Source organism: Leptinotarsa decemlineata, unplaced genomic scaffold (assembly GCF_025532065.1).
Source record: "Leptinotarsa decemlineata unplaced genomic scaffold, Ldec_3_MD MMD2_tig00026317_RagTag_RagTag, whole genome shotgun sequence".
NCBI classification, from domain to species: Eukaryota; Metazoa; Arthropoda; class Insecta; order Coleoptera; family Chrysomelidae; genus Leptinotarsa; species Leptinotarsa decemlineata.
Genome location: NW_027412686.1, coordinates 934,393 through 957,436, shown reverse-complemented (window position 1 = coordinate 957,436; position 23,044 = coordinate 934,393). Strand labels below are relative to the sequence as shown.

The 23,044-nt window shown below is 35.2% G+C and overlaps 2 protein-coding genes across 4 annotated transcripts in view; both read left to right on the top strand.

Annotated features, from left to right (window-relative positions):
- Positions 1-18,686: 18,686 nt before the first annotated feature.
- LOC141485371 (uncharacterized) lies at positions 18,687-20,818 on the top strand. 3 transcript variants are annotated; one of them, XM_074181881.1, is made up of 3 exons: positions 18,687-18,920; positions 18,978-19,206; positions 19,263-20,818. In XM_074181881.1, the coding sequence occupies exons 2-3, from the start codon at positions 18,984-18,986 to the stop codon at positions 19,535-19,537; spliced, it is 498 nt and encodes a 165-aa protein (XP_074037982.1). In that variant the 5' UTR covers positions 18,687-18,920; positions 18,978-18,983; the 3' UTR covers positions 19,538-20,818. The 3 variants fall into 3 exon arrangements, with proteins under 3 accessions (XP_074037982.1, XP_074037981.1, XP_074037979.1); XM_074181880.1 differs by having other exon boundaries at positions 18,687-18,924; XM_074181878.1 differs by having other exon boundaries at positions 18,688-18,916.
- Positions 20,819-22,487: 1,669 nt separating this feature from the next.
- Positions 22,488-23,044, top strand: part of su(r) (dihydropyrimidine dehydrogenase su(r)) — a 67,316-nt gene continuing 66,759 nt past the window's right edge. The window contains exon 1 of the mRNA XM_074181888.1: positions 22,488-22,717. Coding sequence (XP_074037989.1) covers positions 22,682-22,717 — 36 coding nt within the window. The 5' untranslated portion in view covers positions 22,488-22,681. The remainder of the gene's footprint in view (positions 22,718-23,044) is intronic.

Here is a 23,044-nt window from a genome sequence, read left to right as displayed (position 1 = left end):
TAACTTGGTTAACAAAGATACGAGACATAGTGCCCTTTTGGCATGTTGGAATGCTAGACTTCTGTTGAACCGACATGTATTTCTTAAATATATTTTGACGCACCCTGTAAACTTCGACGTCATGTTTGTTTTCAATGATGTATTTTGAGACACCCCGTATACAATGACGGATCGCAGGTTCTCATATTTTTTCTTGAATCTGATTCATTATTATGAAATATATAATTTTCGCGCTTCCAATTTTCGTCGAGTAGTTCACGATTAATTCCAAAACCGGCAACGCTACATTACTCCATAAACATTGATTTATTGTACAACTGGCAACTCCTGCTTGCACTAGCAACCGGTAAAACCTCGATCTCCATCTCTCTTTGCATCGATTACGTCACACGTGCCTCTCGCTCTTACACACACATACACATCTTTACATGAAATATTAATTATTTCCCAAATATAAGTATATTTTCCTATCTTCAGTATGATAATGACGATTACATTCTATGGAAATAAAAGAAAAATGCTGTCAAGTATAATGAATGAGTCAATTTCGGTCCCGACAAAACTAACGCTATAAATACCCAACATTCGCAGTTAACTTCAATATCTTACGATGGTGTAGAGGCTAAGGACAATGTCTACGGCGCGGACGATCCAGGTTCGAATCTCATAACTATAAACTTTTTTAAATTAAAATCACGTGACTGAAGGGGGCCGAGGGAGCTGATAGGTTAGGTGGAGTACCAAGGGGGCCGAGGGGCGGAGTTCCACGCTCAAATCGCTACGATACTCGTTCCATCCTGCGTCGATTTCGATGACGTTTCCCCCACTCCCAAGTGTGCCAGAATCCGCCTTGTTCATCTACTGTCTTATTTTCCATTCGAGCATCAACCTCACCTATATATGAGTTTATGAATGATCGAGCGATAATCAAAATCAATTCCTGTTTGGCATTCAAGATACTTTTGTTGTAATCTTCAGCAAAACTTATCAAATATTTCAGTGGTAGTTTTCCACTAAATACATGACTGTTTGTATCCAAGATATCTTATTTCAATTGTGAAAGCCCCCAGCTAGATGTCAATAATGTGTTAGCATCTGATTGTCCAAATGATATCATGGTTCACATTGTAGATGTTATCCCGGGTTTTCTGACAACAGGCACTTATTCACCACCCATTTCGTAACGAATTTCATCAAAGAGGAATGCGATTGCATTATTCGAGAGATAGCATGTTTTCGTTACGTCTTTGGGGGAGAATTTACCTTCTATGTAAATGAAGCTCTCGGCAATATCTAGTATAACATCTTGATTATTGATTGCAATTCTAATTTGATCTGAATTCCTGAATAACGGTGATCCATAGGGCTTATATGCGTGCTCATGTAAACTTATGAGAGGATGATCGAGTACTGGTTCATCGAATATATTCAACTTTTCACTGTTTCTTTCGAGCACTATTGTTATTTTCTCACTTTCAATCCAATCGATTCCAAAAATTTAAGATCACTCACAGACAGACCGTTATGTGCTAACTGTTTAGCAAACACTTGTGGAATGAACTTCTTTTTATGGAAAATTTTTTTTTTAATGGTGCAGTTGGTTTTGGTTTGGGATTGTTCAATACGATTTGGTCTGTTATAAAGGAAAACCATAAAAATAGTTATTCGATATATATATATATATATATATATATATATATATATATATATATATATATATATATATATATATAAATATATAATATTGTGTGGTTCTTTAGTAAGATTGTATCCAGGTTCAACATTCAAATTGAATGAGAAAAGAATGTGGGATTCTTCACCGTTTATATATGAACCAGATATAATATTGCAATCTAAGCGGATAAGTCTCACAGTTGTAATATTTATTGGTAATGAGGATTAATGAATCTGATTTGGTGGAAATATGCCATGAGCGAACCTCATCATGTTTGCTATAGAATTTGGATGTGTCAAATATATTTTATATTTGGATCACATTTCAAATTTGAATGTATTATTATTATTGGCGTGTAGATAGAAAATGTCATCTGCAACGATATCAATTGGTTTTTTATCATGAAACAACCTGAACATGATATGTTTCTGTATGACGACATTGATCTCTTCTATTTCGTAAGCACCACATGGAAGTTCAATTGTGTACTTTTGGATTATCGGTGAGTTGTCTTTACTGATTCTGAAACTCATGAAATTATTAGCTTCAGTTATATTATTCATTGTATTGCATCCATTGAATCCCAAAAGTCCTAATCCATAGAGGCTGTTCCTATCCAATTCAATGGGTGAAAAAAAATCCGCACTCAAGACACTTGTCACGACAGCTTGTAGCTCGAACTTTCGTGACATGACTCATGAATCTTTTGAAACACATTTCAATTTATTGTTGTGCACAGCAACAGCACATCTGAGACAATTTACACACAATTTACACTTTTTCGAAGGTGTTGTTTTGTGATAAATATCAATTTTATTGATACCGATATTCATATCCTCTATATTTCAAATGCAACATACAGATTTTCGAAGTATAGGACCATCATTCACATCCGAATCTGAATTTTCATCGGGGTGGTGTTCGTAACAATATCTATATTTCATTATGTCGATGTCATCTTGTAGATATTTGGGTAACTTTTCCCAAACATATGCAATCTCATGTGCAACACATGTAAGTATCACTTCCTTGGGCATATTTGCAAGCATCACTTTATCCATTTTTTTCAAGGTACCGTATTTTGAAAACATCCTTAGTGGAAACTCCATTCCCTTGATAGCCTTTCGATCCAGTTTTGGTGTTGTATTCATTTTCATTTGGAAAATTATTCAGAGAGAAATTGTAAGTACAAGTGACCACAGAGAACTGTATTAAATTTCTGCTGACGATCATAGTTATATTTGATTTTTACATTCCAACATTTTCGAAAGAATCGAATCAGTTCCAATGTTGGGGGTAGATCTCCAAAACTATCGAAATATGCGACTTCTTTCCCAAATTTTTTATATGCCACCCAATGTGTTCCTGGTCCACTTATTCCATCTAAATTGACAATAGCTGTTTCGTTTTGTCTTGTACCTAAAGAGGGTAATCGTCACGGATAAAAAATCACGAAAATGTGCAATTTTCATGTGCATAATAATTGAGATCGATATCGGTGAGAGGCCTCTGAGGAAGGGGATCAACTAGTTTTTTGTTTTGTTTGTGGGTTTGTATGGATTTAAATATAGTCCTAAGCCTTTACGGTACGGTTTAATGTATATTCCACTACCGCGTTTACCCAATGCAACAGTCTCCAAGGTTTCATTGTGGCAATTGGCTTCCATTAAAGCCGCTTTGCTGGCTTTTGCTAAATTCACGACCTTGGTAATACCAGCAGCGGCTCCCGCCAAACTCCCTAGTGCGGATAGTCCGGCAAAAATTGGTATCAATGGCAAAAGTCCACTGATCTTGAGAACAGGAATTATGCGTGGTGTGCGGATTTTCTTCTTTCCACCGACAGCTTTGAGGTATTTTCGTGCCGCCTGCAATGTCATACTGATAGCTTTTTTGCTATTATTCTTCACAAATTGATCCACGCCAGCTTTCTTCAAAACACTTCGCACTTTATGAACTATCCCAGCAAAATGCAACTTTTCTAAATTTATTTTTATTCGTTTGTTTCCTCTTACTTTTTCTCTTATTGGTGCTACAACCCATGACCATATGTTTTTTTGCTTTCATAATGTTGGTGACAAGTAATGCAGCTGCTCTTTCCCCAATACTCGCTTCCTTCGATTTAACCCTATCCCAAGCGCTGCATTAAAGTTTTTTGTCGGCTAAATGTCTTGCTGCAAGATTGGATGGAATGCTTAGAATATTGAATATCGTGTTTTTTGCATACAATATCTAACTTATTGATTCTAGGATCGTTGCAAGCTAAACGTTGTTTCAATTTTGATAACCTCCGGGAATATGTAATTCGAAAGGAAGTTTTTTTATTGAATCATTAACAAAACCACAACCCCTTTTGATTTTACGATCACGTTCATTACGTCCGTTTCGTTCGATGGTACACATTGGAATGAATAAGCTAATAACATTTAAGTAGTCTCCAACCACGACACGATGCGCATTGTAAAACAGAGAGAAAAGTTTGCTGTAGATAATCTAGATGAGAAATTTGGGTGTGGATTGAATGGACAAAGAGTACTGAGACATGCTCCACTACTTCCATCACCAGTTCGAGGACTAATAATAGGACCTTCAAATTGTGGAAAGACGAATGTAATGATATCGCTATCAACACATCCACAAGGACTGAGATTTAGAAATGTGTATCTCTATTCGAAATCACTCAATCAACCTAAATATCAGTACTTGCGAAATGTTTTGGAACCTATAAAAGGATTAGGTTTTTATACATTCAGCAATAATGCAGAAATAGTGGAACCCTCCGATGTTGAGCCTAATTGTGTTTTCATTTTCGATGATGTGATATGTGAAAAGCAGGATATTATTAGATCATATTTCTGTATGGGACGGCATATGGATGTTGATTGTTTCTATCTCGGACAGACATATTCACGGGTGCCCAAACAGTTAGTGGGTGACAGTACCAATTTCATCATAATATTCAAACAAGATGAGACGAATTTACACCACATTAATTCAGATCATGTATCACCCGATGTAACATTCAAGCAATTCCAATTGATGTGTGTTAAATGCTGGGAGGACCAATATGGATTGCTAGTCGTTGATTGGGATAGAAAAATAGATGAAGGTAGATATTGCAAAGGATTCGATAGTTTTATATATCCATGATCTTGTTATTCAAATTTATTCGATCACTGAATATTGTAGAGGTCACTTCAGCGAATTAAGCTATAATTTAAAAAAGGCAATGTGAATACAAAAAATGATTCTGAAAATAAAAACAATGAAATGGATTTGAAACGTCAGTTAGTTGAGACAACAGAAGCTTTCAGGCAGAAAATTCAACTCTATCAAGAATGATAATATTGAAAATCATACGACATTCGAAAAATTGTATGAGCCCATAACGAAACCATTGAATGTTTTATCATCAGACGCTACTTCGAAATCATTAGTGTTATCGTCAAACCATGGAAATGTTCAATATACTTCAAATTATCCCATGAGTAGTCCAATAGAAAAAAAAAACAATCTTTGATAGTGTATCATCTGCGAATAGTGACACGAACACACTTCGAAACGATATGACAACGACTCTATTCGAAACACCATCATCGTCCCTCAATCGATTCCTCGATCTTGATTCCTCACCTAGTATGAATGAAAGTCGTGAAGGTGTTTTGGCGAAACATTTGAATAATGTAAAAACTAGAAATTCATCATATGATAGAACATATGGTGTACGTATGGATCCTATTACACAAAAGCTGAAAATGGAAAGTCTAGTGGTACATTTCAAAGATGGAAACATTTCATTTTGGTATGCTGGTAAAGTGAAAAAATATGAATGCGCAGGTAGTTCAGACTTGTATGATATGATCTTTTTGAAGAATCCGCAAGATGTTGATAATGAAGAAATTTGTCAAGTATATTCCAAAATATTGAAAATAACGAATGCTCCATATAAACAATATTATTTGAAAAATGGTTATGAAAAAACAAATTCTAAAAAAATTCGTGAAATTATTAAACCTCTATTAGACTCACCACAATATCCAATAAGAAGTAGAGGTAAAATTGGTGGAGCACTCAAACGAGTGAAAATGGGAAAAACATATGATTCTAATCCTGTGAATTATGAGTACTGGAATTTATCGAAAGAGTTAGTTGCTCGCTTACGACTATTGGTGGCTTCAAAGTCAGCTGGGCATACTGGACATGACAATGAAATAATTTCAATAATTGAAGAATTACGTGAAGAAGGTATAATATATTAATATATTCACAAGTAATGATCACTGCCATATCATCATTCAATGCAGTAACATTATCAACTTTTCTCTTTGATCCTATTGAAATAGAATGACTAATGAAATAAATGATGTCAAACGACAACCTTACGCAAAAAGTAATAAAGGATACCGATATATACTTGTAGTTATTGATTGTTACTCAAAACATATGTGGACTGTAGCAGTTGAAGATAAAACAAGTAGTACAATAACTAATGCAATGAAACATGTACTGAGGGAAGTTAAATTTTTCCTCAAACATATACAAAGCGATCAAGGGAAAGAATTTTTCAATAGAAGCTTCTCATCTCTCATGCGAGAATTTAATATCAATTATTATTCAATATTTAGCACAAAGAAGGCGGATATAGCAGAAAGAGTGATTCGTACAATAAAGGCATGGCTCTACAAGGAATTTTCGATGAGATGTCACCACAAATGGCTTGATATTCTTCCAACTATAACTAGTAGATATAACAATGAAGTTCATCGTACAAAAGGTATGGTACCCATCAACGATGATATAACAACAACATTGAAATTCAAAAGTATCAAAGGAATTGGAGGAAAACAAAGTGAACCCAAATTCCAATTGAATGATATTGTAATTATAAGCAAGTACAAAAATATTTTTGAAAAGTCTTACGCTGCAAACTTTACCACGGAGCTCTTCAAGATTGTTAACATCAATAAAACCGCCCCCACGACCTATAATCTTGAAGATATGAATGAACAACCTATTAGAGGGTGTTTTTACGAAGCAGAGTTATTGCGAACCGAAAATCCTGACGTATATCTGATTGAGAGAAGTTGAAGAGAAGAAAAAATAAAGTATATGTGAAGTGGTTAGGCCTTCCTAGCGAAGAGAATTCTTGGATTGATGAATCAAATATGGTTTAAATTTATCTACTAATGTATTTATGAATAAAGTAATGTTAAAGTTCATGATTGCTTTCTTTTTAATTATATTTACGTGAATTGAAAAATATTGCAGCGGTAAACGTTGCCCCAAACATTCGCAACCTTCTGTGTATACCAAACCAAATTAATCGTATACTTCATTTCTCGCTTATATTTTTTCAACTCACGATATTGAAAACACACTTCCATTCCCAAAACTAATCGATGTCACTTTGAAATGCACTCTCCAACTCTTTTAGCCAATTATCTCTCACTGATGATGCCGTCTCATGAAGTTGAGTCGACTCCTCAAGTTCTGCCTCAGCTCGCATTCTCGAACGTTGATTGAATTCGTTATCTTTCACAATTTTTGAACGGAGTTCATCTGCATCTTTACACATTTTAACCAATTCAACCTTCGCTAATGCAATCTTGGCATCTGATGCTTGAAGAGTTTCCTTATTGCCATTAGTAGCTCGCTCACTCTTTTCGTGTTCAGCAATGCCTTTACAAGGCGGCATTTTGCTTTCTTTCTCATATCCCCAAATCGATGTAGTGGACTGAAAGAAGATAGCGATTCAGCTTCCAAATCACCCTTCATTTCTTCAGGTACACCTTTTGTCTTTCTCTTCAATCTGTCACTTTTCGTTGTGGGTTTTTTCTTTCGCACACCACTTTTTGATTGTTTCTTTTCTTTGAACTCAGTGACAATCGATGAAGATGCATCAGTAACCTTCCTCTTGATTGCTCTAGATTTTTATCAATATCAAGAGGAAGGGTAGATGAAGGGTATTTGGGTGGTGATAATTGCTAAACGATTGAATTTTCAACAATTTGCTCAATTGGTTCCGGCACATCTACAAGGTTAATGAAGTCGTTAATATCAATATCATTCATCGACTCTTGACTCGATAAATGTAATACTGGAATATTTTCAAAATCAGTGAGATCGATATCAACAATTGGTGAACTATCTTCAGCAATCAATAGCGGCATGGAACTCATAATAATGATTATTTAGGTCTGAGGAATGATATGTGATAGCAATAGAATGTGAATAGGAGAGATGATGATGTTACTGATACTTTACCTTTTATAGAAGAAAATAAACTAACGCATGCGCTTTTTCATCAACTAGCACATGCGCTCTTTCACTAAACTGTTCACGCATGTGACGATCTTTGTCATTTAAAGGAACACTTGTTGCATGCATTTTTTAAATGTGAGAAAATAATACAAATAGATTAAAAATAATATATTTATTAATAACAGAGAACAATAACGGTGATAAAAATCAAAAGTGGTAATATGTCTCTGTTGATGTGGAATGTTCTTTAATTCTCCTCCTCAATATTTGTTGTTCATATGTCGGACACCAACATTGAAAGAAATGAATTTTTCTATTGGGGTAGAGTTGAACAACCTTCTCACATAGATCCGAAGTACTTCTACATGTAGTGCATACATGATTCCAACAATTCATTGAGTATGTATCGCTACGCAAACAACATTGCAGCGGAGCTGGAACAGCAGCAGCACAGGTAGTTAATATTTCTACAGATACCCATATTATTGAATATTATAGGTTCGGAACACTTAAGGCACTGTGACTGTTGCTGACGATATTCTGATTTTGTCCGCTTCGGTGGATGAGATGGAGGTGACAGCTGAATCCGCGACACACAATCATTGCACATACCAGTGCAAGGATTAATGGTTTCTTTAGGTCTACTTATTTGGCGAATATAGCACACAATAGCCCCAGCAATCATCATTGGATATACGCACACTTTTAGTTTTTCATTCCACTCTTTTGGAAACGGCATTTCACTAATTCGATTAGAAATATTAAGAGATGACTTATAGAAACTCTGACTGATCTCTCCTATACCGACATTCTCCACACCATGTGAAATTATATAGTGGAAGAACTTCTCCTTCTCACAAACATGACTTCATCATACCAACTCATGTTTTGAGATGATATATCCTTCTCTCCCACTAAAAACGAGTCAAGTGAGAAGTGGGAGTCGTACCACTACCACTACCTATACAATCATATAAGACGACTTGTGATCCTGAAGTTCATTCGTTCACTCTGCAACTGTGAGAAAACATCAAGATGAACTCAGAAAAAATAGTTGCTGCATTTAATAGAATATTTGCTGTTGATGAAAATAATTGGATAGGCAAATCAGATGATGAGGACGCCAACATTCCGCTAGAGGAAGTGCTAGTTGAAGAAGATGTTGGAGTCGATGAAGACGAGATATACCTTGGAGTCGACGAAGATGAAAACGAGGCTAACGAAAGCGACGAAGATGGAGTTTGACAGGGTCGTGGATGGAGAAGGCGATGATGAAGGAGTTGTAGCTGATTCATCTGAAGGTGAAGGTGGTTTGAGAATCGGTCTCCGATTGCTCAACGTCAGCGACACATTAGAAGATCCCATGGATTTATGCTTGTTTGAAGGTGATTGACAATGTTTCATGATGAATTTCACTAGTTCGGACTTCCATTGTCTACTATATAAAATGATTTGAAATCCCTGAAACAACTAAAATAAACCAAAATAAACCTGAAATGAAATAATAGTGAAATAAAATACAAGTAAAAATAGAACAATTGAATAAATAAAAATAAAGAAATGAAAAAAAGAAGATAAAAATAAAAAGTGAAGAGATTCCAAGTCACGTTAGTTCACGACGTTTCGATTGTTAGTATCTACAATCGTCTTCGGGTGATGACTGGACTGACTCCTCCGAGAGATGACTATTTATAGGTCGTTCGAGTACTTTCACTTATCCCCGCTTTCCATTTTCCGCTTAACTGGTTCCGTGGGAGATGACCGTTTTGGCGGGAGTTTGCCATTTTTCGCTTGATGATGGGTTTCCATATGTTGTGTATTTCTACGCTGGCTTGGCTGAATACGTTGTTGGACAACATGTATGCGGCTTCCTTGAATTTTCTCCTCAACCAATGTTCCTCTCTGTGCAAGATCTCAGCTTGGGACCACTCGATGTTGTGTTGATGGGTCCAAACATGGTCTGCTATTCCTGATTTGCTGGTTTCCCCTCGCTGTGTGTGTTTCTTGTGCTCGGCAATGCGAACATTCAATGGCCTCTTAATTTCACCAATATAGGATTTTCCGCACTCACGGGGTATCCGGTAAATGCAATTCTTGGAATCGCAGTCCGCGTTTGGTGGCCTAGTTTTCGTGAGGCTGCTACGGATAGTGTTACCGGATCTGAAGCAGGTTCTGATGTTGTACTTGGAACCAATTTTCCTTATCCTCTCCGATAATCCTCTGATGTAGGGAAGTGCAAGCACTGGTTGTGACGGCTTCTCTTTCTTGTGAGGCTCCTGCTGTCTTCTAGCCAAAGTCTTTTCTACCATCGCTTTGGAGTAGCCATTCCGTTGAAGATCATTTTTAATGTTTATCAAAACAATTGATGACAACATCAAAAAACTATGTTGGTGTTTTTTTCGTTTTTACTCCCTTAGAAACAACAATGGAGGGTGGTATCATCATATCAACACCCACAACACCGTTTCTATGATGGAAATGGGACGGAATTGGTGCGATGCTTGCGAGATACCCCTAACAAACTTCTCCCGAGTGTCGACATGTATAGTATGTAATAATATCAAACCTGTGACACATTAACCGTGAACCTACTGGTAAAAAAACAGCACTTTTCAGGGCTACATTATTCATACACACAGTAGTAGTAGTAGTAGTAGTATTCACAAATTATGTGACAAATGATTTGGGAATTTGTTAGTCATTGAATATCTGTGCATATGATGAGTACTACTGTAACTAAAAGTTGGAGTTGGTAATTTAGAAATCATTGAATATATATTCAAATAATGATGAGTACTAGAGTGTGGGATGAGGATACTTTCACATACATTTTGTTTGAGACTATAATGGTAACCTAATGAAAAGGGTCAATACACACACACACACATACACCAATCAAATGTAATTGCGTCACTATGTCACACACACACACAAAATCTCATATGAAAAAAATTCTGAATGATCCATGCACCAGACACTTCAAGGTCACATCGCCTTGATGTTACTAAACAAAAAAAAAGCAATTAATACGTCATAGTGGTGGGGGGAGGCCCAGAACCAGCTGTAATCTGCTACTTATTACTATTCAATCTCATTGATATTCACAAAAAATAAATACCTGAGTCACGTTCCTGGAATTCAGTCATTTGAGCCACAATTACATCGCGGAATCCATCAAAAACGGCATTCAAATCAGAAGATTGTTCCACTATTTTATTTTGGGAATTTAATGACTTCGTGTCCCTCGAATCTTGAGTCTGAAGAATATAATTTCCAAAAACTTCCATATTCACCTTGATGCTTTTATGGATCCTGATGGCTGATTCGAGTAATTCAATGACCTTCTGCCTAATCTCATTAAAAAATGACATGTAGTCAGTGGATACAATCGAACTCTCCACCCTGTATGAGGCAATGTGTTAATAGAATGCATTCGTTATAATTTGAACACCTTCAGACAATTGAACACATGCATAATTTTTATGACTCATGGTTCTTCCGTGAGAGTTCACTTGGGTCATTAGAATTGTCACATTACAACAATTGCATGTATACATAGGTGTTGCATCACCCACTCTGAAGGCCCTCCTTGGCAACTCTGGAGCTGATGTCGACGAATATTATCACTACGAGTGAAAGATTTACCACAGTCACAGGAATACGTTTCCTATGATACGTTCTCACTAACTCACTTGATGTAAACTGACATAATCAACACTCGTCCGCTTCTTAAATACAGTCTGATCGGGACCGTCAAAACGTCATAACCAACTCCACCTCTCAGCTACATGCGCCAACCCATCCTCTCAGCTAGATGCGTTAACAGATATCGATACGAACAGACGGTGGTCGTTGCGCCATCGTAGAGGACAGACGCTAACACAGTTCTCGCCGCCTGCGCGTCACCATCGACAGCGAGGGTAGAGCGATGCGTTACGTCATAGCCATCGCCGCACCGAGAGAGGTAAGGACACACCGATGAATACGCATTACTCAGCCACACGCCGTGGAATGAACATATCTCTCTCCTACCGTTGAACAGTTGCTGCTGTGACGTCACACCACTTACTTGGTGGGCTCACACCAATAGAACATTCATTACTTGGAGGATCTTTGAAGTATACAGACGTATGTTTGTACACAGACACGCACATGATAAACCCTGTACCGTGCAATCTCACACACACACACCAACCAAATGTAATTATGTCATTATGTCACACACACACACACACAATCTCATAAGAAAAAAAATCTGAATGATCCATGCACCAGACACTTCAAGGTCACATCGCCTTGATTTTACTAAACAAAAAAGCAATTAATACGTCCTAGTGGCGGGGGAAGGCCCAGAAACGGCTGTAATCTACTACTGTCGCCGTTTCGAAACGTTATTGTTTGATCTTCAGGACTTTGAAGTACAATAACAAGACATACATGTTAAAATGGGATTCTAGAAAGTATTTTTGTTAGAAACAAAATAAAATGTGTGAAATAACAATCATTAAAAAATAATAGAACGCTTCGAACACTTGATGAGTATTTACATTTAGGGCGGCTTTCCGAGTTCAAAAGAGTGAAGTAAATAAATTAGAAACAAAATATAAATACATACAGAGGTTCACGAAAAAGGTTGATACAGGCACGAAGAAATTAACAAAATGAACTGTCGGTGAATCGTTTCTTTAAAATGCAAAAAAGGCCCATGAAAGAAATAATAATTGTAATTGGAAAAAGTTATCTGTTAATGAGTTATTGTTTGATTTTTTTCTATTAGATTGAAATATGAGGTGTGTAAATTTTCAATGTCCGATCTTTTATTGACACATTTTGTTCCATGCTTTGTTATTTCAATCATTTCATTCAAGATATTTTTTTTCAATATCGTCTGTTGTCTTATAATACTGAATTGAAATCAAAAGTATGGAGGGATGTTCTGGAAGGCTAGTGGGATTTCTCATTGTTTTCAATAGGTTGTGTATATTTTTACAATCCCTGTTATGTGCCATTCTTTGTTTTAGATACCTACCTGTTTGCCCAATGTATACTTTCTCACACTTAGCACATGGTATTTTGTAGATGATATTAGATTTCAGGTCCTTAGGTGTTTATGCATAGTTGCGGTGTTAGACCTGCTACATGTGTTAATTTGAAATATTTAATGTTCAACGGTGCTTTTTCTTTTTTGTGTATTTGCTATGTCGGAATATACATTTTTTCAGTCAAAAATCTAGAATAACAGTTCTTGAGTAACATACTTTTTATTAGTTTTACATTTTGGTTTTAAAAATTCTCATGTGCTAAGTGTGTAGCTCTATGTTTAAGATTGTTGATAATGTTTATTTTTAGTGCCATTGGGTGAATAGAGTGGTAGTTAATAAATCTTTCAGAGTATGTTGGTTTATGGTACCAGTCAGTTATAATTTTGTTTTTAGATTTTGTCAGCAAAACATCCGGAAAAACAATTCTATCATTTTTTTCTTTTTCTACGGTGAACTGAAGTTTGGTATGATAACTATTAAATGTTGTTAATATTCTATCTACATTTTTTTCCTATACATAAAACTATATCATCGACATATCTTTTGAAAAAGATTATCGGAAAATTACATTGATGTAGACATTTATTTTGTAAGTCAGACATAACAATATCAGAGCAAAATAAACAATTTCCCATTCCTATACCAAAAATCTGTTTATAGAAAACTTCATTGAAATTGAAATAGCTGTTGCTCGTTACAAACTAAGATAATTCAATGAATGCTTCTAATGCTGGGATTGTGATGTGTGGTTCATTTTTCATTAACGAGTCTTAATACTAGATCTATTGGTATGTTAGTGAATAGAGATACTACATTCATTGATATTAAAATAAAGTCGTCTGGTATAATAACAATACGTCAAATGAATTTTTTATGTATGCATGTATGCATTTACAAATGCATGTTTGAGGAAACCATCTAAAAATTTTTTTAAATTATATGTAGGTGATCCAATGAAACTATCAATTGGGCGTAATGGAATACTTATTTTCTTTGTGTACCTTGGGCAAATAGACTATCTACGAAAAAACTCTGTTTAAGCACCTTAGGTTATCAACATGGATAATTTGCATCCACTTATTTTTCAATGAGCTTGTTGTTTTTTTCCAGAATTTGTTTTGTCGGGTCTTTATTCAGTGGCGAAAGTCGAATCATCATTTAGTAGCCATTGAGCTTTAATCAAATTATCATGTTTATTCACTGCTACAGTTATTTTTATGCCTGGCTTATTTTTGAGGAATATGATTGCTTTTTTAGACATGTTTTTACGATTAAACCGTGGGTGAGTGGGTTAGTGAACTTTCTTTAATTCAGATAACTTGTGATGACATTTATAGCTGCATTTTATTTCTTATTCGTTCGTTCTCAACTTTTAAATTTCCTATGATATATTCCAGATCTATCAAAATATGATGCACTGCAATATTTTCTGTTGTATGTGGTGAATTGAATTTATCTCCTAGACTCAAAATTATTTTGACATCATTTGGAAAAATCGTCATCTGTTAAGTTCACAAACCATTCTTCATCAGTATTAATCGAAAAAATCTGTAATTTTTGCTGATTCACAACACTTGTACAATAATAGTGTTGTGTTTTGCTATTTTGGTTACATTCAAATGTTTTAAATATATTTTCTGGCAAAATATTTACTAAAGTGGATTTTTCATGCACTATATCACTCTGTATACGTTCCATTTTCCAATGTGAGTATTCAATTTCTAAGTTGAGTATCTTTTTTGAAAATTCACTACAATTTTTCGACAGTCATTGACAAACGGATTGTCATCAAATAACAAATGTTGAACGCAATTCACATATTTTTGAATATGTTGTGGTGATACTTGTTGTTTTCTGCAATTTAACAAGAGCTTCGAAGTTTTTCATCTAAATTTTTTGGGTATTTTTTACTTTCCACAATCTGAAAAATATTAAAATTATAATGGAGAACGTTATACAAGTGTAGAAAGGGCACACTTTTTAGTTTACCCCGATAAGTTACTGTGTAAAATCGAAGTATTTTTCACAAAGAAACATGTTCTATTTATCAGAAACTTGTCGTATTCAACACATTTCCCTATCAAAAACATTGTTAAGAAATAATACCCAAAAAAGGGCGATGAAAAACTGATTTTCTTGCACAAAAAATGACTTTCGTTGAATAACTTCGAAGTATTTTCATAACCGGCTAGTTTTCCTAGTGTAGGGGAGACCGGGGTTGGTTGGGCACAGGGGTTGGTTGGTACTTTCGTAAAATTTCGGAATCCGTTCGGTTAACACCAGCGTTGCTCGCTTCTATCGAAAGGTGTTTGAATACGCGCTAGTTGAAGACAGTTATCGTTGATGTGTGGGCGTTTTTTTTAGTTTTACTTGGTGCACATAGTTTTGTCACCCGTAAATAAATATTTATGAGTTTGAAATATTTGTAATATCAGTTTTATTGCTTTTTCGATAACAACAGAGTATATATATTGAGAAAATTTGCACTTCTGTCAATACCTACTTACCAAATATAAAACTTTGATTTATAATGTTTTAACATTCAGTTTTGACATTTCTAACGTAAAAAAATGCATTGGGGGAGGTTGGTTCAAACTGCAAGGGGCTGGTTGGTACAGTGTACCAAGCTTAACGTTTTTTTTGTTTTGCTACTAGCTGGCTTTTTAAGGAAACCTTCATTTAGATGCGTACCTTTAGAAGAAAATTGGAAAGAGGCAAAACACCCCCGGATATTATGCTAAGGGCGGTCAGAGCCGTAAAATTGGAAGGGCAATCTCTAAGATCTGCTGCCAGTGACTTCGAAATTCCATTCAAAACATTAAGAAGATATTGTTTCAAGTATACACTAAAGGAACTGCAATCAGAAAGAGAAATGCCTTCAACAGTTGTTGGATACTTTAAGAATAGAGAAAAATATACTTGATGATCTAGTTTCTAGTAAAATTTTTGGTTTTAGATTTTCACCGAGCTTCAAGGGTCCAATCTCACAGATTTCATAAAAAAAGCTGCCGATATTGACTATGGTCTTACGCCCAAAGAAGGGAAAAGATTAGCTTATCTATATGCAACTACTTTGCACCTGACGGTTCCAAATAGCTGAAAGAAAAATGAGATGGCAAGCCCAACTGGTTTACATCATTTTTAAAGCGAAATGCTGGATTGGCTATAAGGACACCTGAAGCCACCAGTTTGTCTAGAGCCACGAGCTTCAATAATACAAATATAGATACATTTTTCAGCAATCTAGAAATTGTTCTTAGAAGGTATAACTTTAGTCCTATGGACACCTGGAATATGGACAAAACAGGGAGAGTTCAGAGACCTGACTGAATTGTGGATAGACGTGGTGTCAAACAAGTGGGAAGAGTTACTTCGGCAGAACGCGGTACGCTTGTATCTTTGGCGTGTGCTGTTTCTGCTGCTGTAAATACTGTGCCACCTTTCTTTATATTTCCTCGTGTTCATTTCAAGCCACATTTTCTCAGAGATGCCCCGCCTGGAAGCGATGGAAGTGCCAATCTATCAGGCTGGATGAAAGAAGTTCATTCTATACAATATATCCAGCATTTTATTCAATACTCCAAAGTGTCTGAAGAAAACCCTCTCCTGCTTTTGATAGACAACCACGATTCGCATTTATACAGTGTAACAATGTCATCCTTTCCAGGCGGAAAGGATAACATTGTAACACTGTAGCCATAAACTCCAACCTCTGAATCACAGTGTGTATGGACCGTTAAAGAGGTATGTCAATATTTCTTGTGATTCTTGGATGACTAATCGTCCGGGTGCAACGATGACCATTTATGACATACCCAGTATTGTTCGTACTGCACTACTATTAGCGGCAACTCCAAACAACATTACAGCTGGATTCCGGGTATCCGGAATTTATCCATTTAATACTGATATTTTTACAGACAGTGAGTTTATGGTTGCTTATGTTGAAGAGAGACCAGATCCTGAACAAGATTTGCAAGATATTGAGCAAAACGTAAATCCTGGTGAAGTATTGGGAATAAAAGCAAATCTACCTGAACTTGGTCAAATTACACCCATCGAAGAGGCTTTGAACCGTGTTGACAACCCCTTGCCAGACCAAGAGACATCCCAACGAAGACGTGCAATAAGCTGGACCAAGCAGAATTGCAGAAAGTAAGACGCCCACGACCCAGAATTTTCAGTGTCTCCAGTAATCTAACAAGGTAGCAACATGTAGTTTTACAGATCTCGAAAATTTGAAGCCGTTTCCAAAAGTCGCAGAAAGGAAAGTGCAACGGGGTCGCACAAAAAGAAAATCTGAAATCTTGACAGATACGCCTATTGAAGATGCATTAGAAGAAAAGAAAAAGAAAAAAGAAAATAAAACGAGATCGATAAAAAAACAGGTCTTTGGCAAAACCAAAAAGAACACAAAAAAACAAGCAAATGCAAATAATTAAAAAATTAAAGACAATTCAAGCAGTGATGAAAAAACCTTCTACCTGCTTTGCGTTGAACCCTGGTCAAATAGTTTGCCTAACGAGAAATGGATTCAGTGCACCCAACGCAAATTGTGGGCATATGAAAAATGCGCAGATGCGGGCTTGTTCTACGTTTGTCATAATTGTGATTCGGATGGTTCTGACTAGATTATTCACTTTTTTAACGGATAGGTACCTTTTTTTTTGTATTATAATTTTTTTTGCAGGCTGATTCTTACATAAAAATAAAAACAATAATCATTTTCTTAGTTTTTGCCTTGACCAACCAACCCCAAGGTATGTACAAACTATCCCCAAATACGGGGTTGCTTGGTACACTTGCATCCTTGAAGAAAAAATTTAATTCTGGATTTAGGATAGGTCCAAACATTATGTAGTTTGAAATTTATATAAACAAAACAACACTAATCTGGAAATCAAATGTATTTTCTCACTATCTATCAATAAAAAAATTAGAGGGGCTTCAATTTGAAAAGCGTACCTACCAGCCCCGGTCTCCCCTATTTCATTATTTCGGACTTCCATTGTCTAGTATGAAATAAATTGATGAAACATTGTCAACCACCTTCAAACAAACGTAGGTTCTTAGTGTTGTTTGTCCAGGACTTCATTACGTGTGTGTGTACCCAAAAGAATCAAAATTTCATTGAAAAACCTATTCTGTATTTAATTTGTCTTGTCTGTAGCCATGTTCCAAAAACTGAATGGTTGAATAGGATGGCGACCGTTGAATATGATTTTGACTTCGTCAACATACTGAAATGGCCGGAATTCATTTGTCTGTCACTCGACCACACGGCAGTTATTTTTTGATTCAATAATATTATAATTAATAAAGTTTCTCGCTCCGGTCTGTAATGAAAATATGATTATATATGTATCTCTCACACAACCTTGAAAATATCAGCTGGATACCTATAATTCTTCTTCGTTCTTTTTGCATTTTTCAATTGTAGAGCCTTATATTACAAAATTTTTGATGGACAACTTTTTTAACGCGCTTCTCCAATTTTTCTTGCAATTTAATTTTGTAAAATCACGATATTAATGAATTTTTATACTACAAGAAATTTCTATAAATATATACATACATTCAACAGTGAGACTTACATATTTTTTCGGCCTTTCCATATATTGATTTTATTATTCCTCCACGATCTGAGAAAATAAAAAAAAATTCTCGATGGAAAATGTTCTGTTCATCAGTAACTTGACGTATTTAACCTTCCAGTAGTCGCGTACCTGTCTACGAGACCGGGTTTTGAGCTATTTGAGCAATCCGAGGGAGATGGTGGGAGAACCGGCGCATCTTTCGCAGTAGCTGTAGCGACGGAAGGAACGAATAACGAATCAACAGTTTAAGTTTGATCGTTGTGGAGTTTGTGTATCGGATTACAAAAATTAAACCGGTGTCCCAGTCCGGCGCGACCACTCGCGTGACAATTTTTACGGGTGAAGTAAGTAGGTAACTGAAATCTTTATTTTTTTGTTATTTATTTCATTGTTTCACTTTTCTAGCCATCCATGGCCTCTTATGAAAAAGAACAGGAACGTTTGCAACGGTTATTGGAGGAAACATTATCAGAGGATTTGGAAACTAATGATGCTGAAGTCCCATTCGATGAATCTGACATAGATGAATCCGATCACGAGGAAGTCACTGAACATAGTAGTGACTCCGAACAAGATATTGACAATGCTGATGAAAATAATGATAACTACCAGATGACAGGTCCATCTTTTATAGGTAACAAAAATTAACTATATTTTTTTTTATCTTACGTTTGGTACTTTTTGTTACAGCTAAAGACAACACTTATTGGAAAAAACATAAACCTCCAAGGACAGCAATTAGAACACGACAAGAAAATATTATAAAACGTCTACCTGGCCCCACACAAACAACAAGGCTTTTAAAGCGACCCTTAGAAATATGGAACCACTTTTTCACTGAAGAAATTCTTTCGGAAATTGTTATGTGCACTAACCTTTTTATAGAAAAAATAAAAACTAAATATACTAGGGAAAGAGATGCAAATAAAATTGATGTCACTGAAATTCGTGCTTTGTTGGGATAAATTTATATGGCTGGAATTATGAAAGGAAATAAATTGAACCTAGAAGATCTATGGAGAAAAGATGGATACGGAATTGAAATCTTTTATTTGACGATGTCTTTACAAAGATTTAGATTTTTATTGAGAAATATAAAATTTGACAATGTTGAGACTAGACTAGAGAGAAGAGCGTTGGATAAATTGGCACCAATTCGTAAGATATTTGACCTCTTTGTATCCCATTGTGTAAAAGGGTATCACCATTCTAAGTTCGTAACTATAGATGAAATGCTTCCAGCTTTTCGCGGAAGATGTGCCTTTCGCCAATATATGCCAAAAAAACCAACAAAATATGGTATACCTAAAATTATTTGCCTTGTGCGATGCAAAAATGTTTTACACAAGCAATCTGGAGGTTTACGTTGGTACACAACCTGAGGGAATATATAAAGTATCCAATGCTTCAGAAGATGTAGTTACCAGGATGTGCAGTCACATATCAGGCAGTGGACGAAACGTAACTATGGACAACTGGTTTATGTCGATTTCTCTTGTTGACAAGTTACAAATAAATTTCAAATTAACTTCATATGGTACAATAAAGAAAAATAGAAGAGGCCTGCCATTGCAATTTACAAAACCATTTCCTAGACCACCACACTCCAGTATGTTTGGATTCAGACCAAACTGTACTTTAGTCTCCTATTTACCCAAAAAGAATAAAAATATACTACTGGTTTCTAGTTATCATAAAAAAGATGAGATCGATGAAAGTACAAATAATCTAAATAAACCAGTTATGATAAGAGACTATAACAAGACCAAAGGAGGCATAGATACCCTGGCCAAACTCTGTGCTTCGTACAATTGTGCTAGAGGGACCAGGCGATGGCCTATGGTCGTTTTTTATTTGATGCTGAATAAAGGGGGCATTAATTCCCAAGTAATTTTTTGTGCGAATAATCCGACCATCAACATTTTAAGAAGAAATTTTTTACGCGATTTAGCAAATGATCTGATTAAACCTCATTTAGCTGCACGGGCATGTTTGACAGGTCTTCCACGGATACTGAAGCTTCGCCTACAAGAAATCACAGGCGTAGAATCAACTGCTGTTGAAGTCAATATTCCACCAGGTCGATGTGAGGAATGTGGATGGCGAAAAAATAGAAAAACAAGATTTTTTTGTTATCTTCGTAGGAAATATATATGTTTGGAACATGTTACATCACTATGTTCAGGGTGCAAACAACCCCCGATGGAGGTTGAATAATTGCATGTTTTAGTGCTACACGTGTCAAATGTAACTTAGAATATTTGTTTCTTTTTATATTTTCTTAGATTTTTTTATTTTCTTTCATTTATGTATTTCAATAAAATGTTATATTTTTCAGATCCTTTTTTTCAGTTGTCCTTTAACACACGAGAAAAAAATATCAACTCAAAACTCATTAAACATCATTTAATTAAGTTGAATTTCACTAGTTCGGACTTCCATTGTCTACTATATAAAATGATTTGAAATCCCTGAAACAAGTAAAAAAGAATAATTAAAAAGAATAGTTGAAAAATAACAATTATATTAAACAACAATAAACCTGAAATGGAATGATAGTGAAATAACTCACAAGTAAAAATATAATAATTGAATAAATAAAAAAAATAAAGGAATGAAAAAAGAAAAAAATAAAAAAGTGTAGAGATTCCAAGTCACGTTAGTTCACGTTAGATTCCAAGTCACGTTAGTGAACTAACGTGACTTGGAATCTCTACACTTTTTTATTTTTTTCTTTTTTCATTCCTTTATTTTTTTATTTATTCAATTATTATATTTTTACTTGTAGGTTATTTCACTATCATTTCATTTCAGGTTTATTGTTGTTTAATATAATTGTTATTTTTCAACTATTCTTTTTAATTATTCTATTTTACTTGTTTCAGGGATTTCAAATCATTTTATATAGTAGACAATGGAAGTCCGAACTAGTGAAATTCATCACGAAACATTGTCAATCACCTTCAAACAAACATTTAATTAAGTTATTTATGCGTCATTGAACATTCAAATGAAAAAAAAAACTGTTGAAAAAAACATTATGGACCCCGGTCTCAGAGACACTGCGCGACTAAACTTGTTACAAAAAATCGCGCGACTACTGAAAGGTTAATGAATTAAAAAAAAGATAGTTAAGAATAGGCAATTATTAGGGTAAAAATTGTCAACGTTTTGAAACTTTATGGTGACCATCGAGAAGATTGAAAGAAAACTGACATGATCTTCAATGAACCACAAACTGAGAAGCCCAAATTCAAAGAATCAGCATATATTTTTATGTCTGGTGAGAAGTGAAGAGTGGAAATTGATCTAATTTATCGGGTTAAACTAGAAATTTGCCGTTTCCACATCTGTCTGAGGTTCTCCATTACAAATTTTTATTCTTTCAGATTGCGGAAGGTGAAAAGTCCCAGAAAGTGTCAATAAAAATTCTTGATTTTTCCACAAAAGATGACTTTCATTCAATAACTTCTTCGAGTGCAATCAAGTGTTGCACATGTACTGATGATGCCAATAAGCTCAAAAAACTTGTCTGGTGAAATTTGGATATGAGCAATTTTTGAAAAAAAAATTCTTTATGTACATGTTCCTTGGGTATACAAACAACAGGTAAAATAGTTTCAATTAGATCGTTGGGATGAAAGACTTGCATCGCTGTCGTTCAGCAGCAGAGGTTTGATTATTTCAATATGATGTACTTTTCATTTAGAAATCAGAGCAAAAACGCGATTAACAATACTTCCGACAAAGTTCGAAATACCGAACTTTAATTTATGCAAAATCAAATTGAAAACAGTTCTGACTAATTTCACTGGAGTAAATGTTACTCTCAAGCCATTACAGATTACAGGTTGAAAACCGGATAAGAGGACCATTGTTTATATAATGATGAATCCAACTCAATTACGGTTTAAGAATGAATCGAGCCAGCTCGATCCAAGCTATCGTTTTAGTCTATTTGTATCTATTAGTGCTGAAGTGGAAAAACTTGAGATACACATCTGGTAACTATGCAATAAAAGATAAGATAAACCTCACTCGAACCATAGACCTTGCAATAAGGTTTAAAAATATATTTGTAGCAGTGAAAGGCGTACGTTTTACTAACAATGCATAAAGTGAGCATGGATTTACCAGACATAGAGGTGAGTTAAAATTGAATTCTATTGACTGAAGTATTCTTGTCCTCTGAAGGTGTCTAGAGGACAGATTATACCTGTAAGTCTAAGTGTTATCTAGGAAAATTGAAAGTGATAAAATTCAGTGAAAATTTTTTTATAGAGACTTTAGTTTCTAGCTGAAAAGTGTTGATTTTCAGTCAAGAATATATATGACTGAACTCATCAATATGTCTAAAAAATTGATCATATAATTTTTTGAATATTTTCTTTCGTTCTGAAGATAGTTGATACAAAATAATTTTTGACCTTCAAAAGATTCATGTTCCATTAAAAATCCTATATTAATTCCCT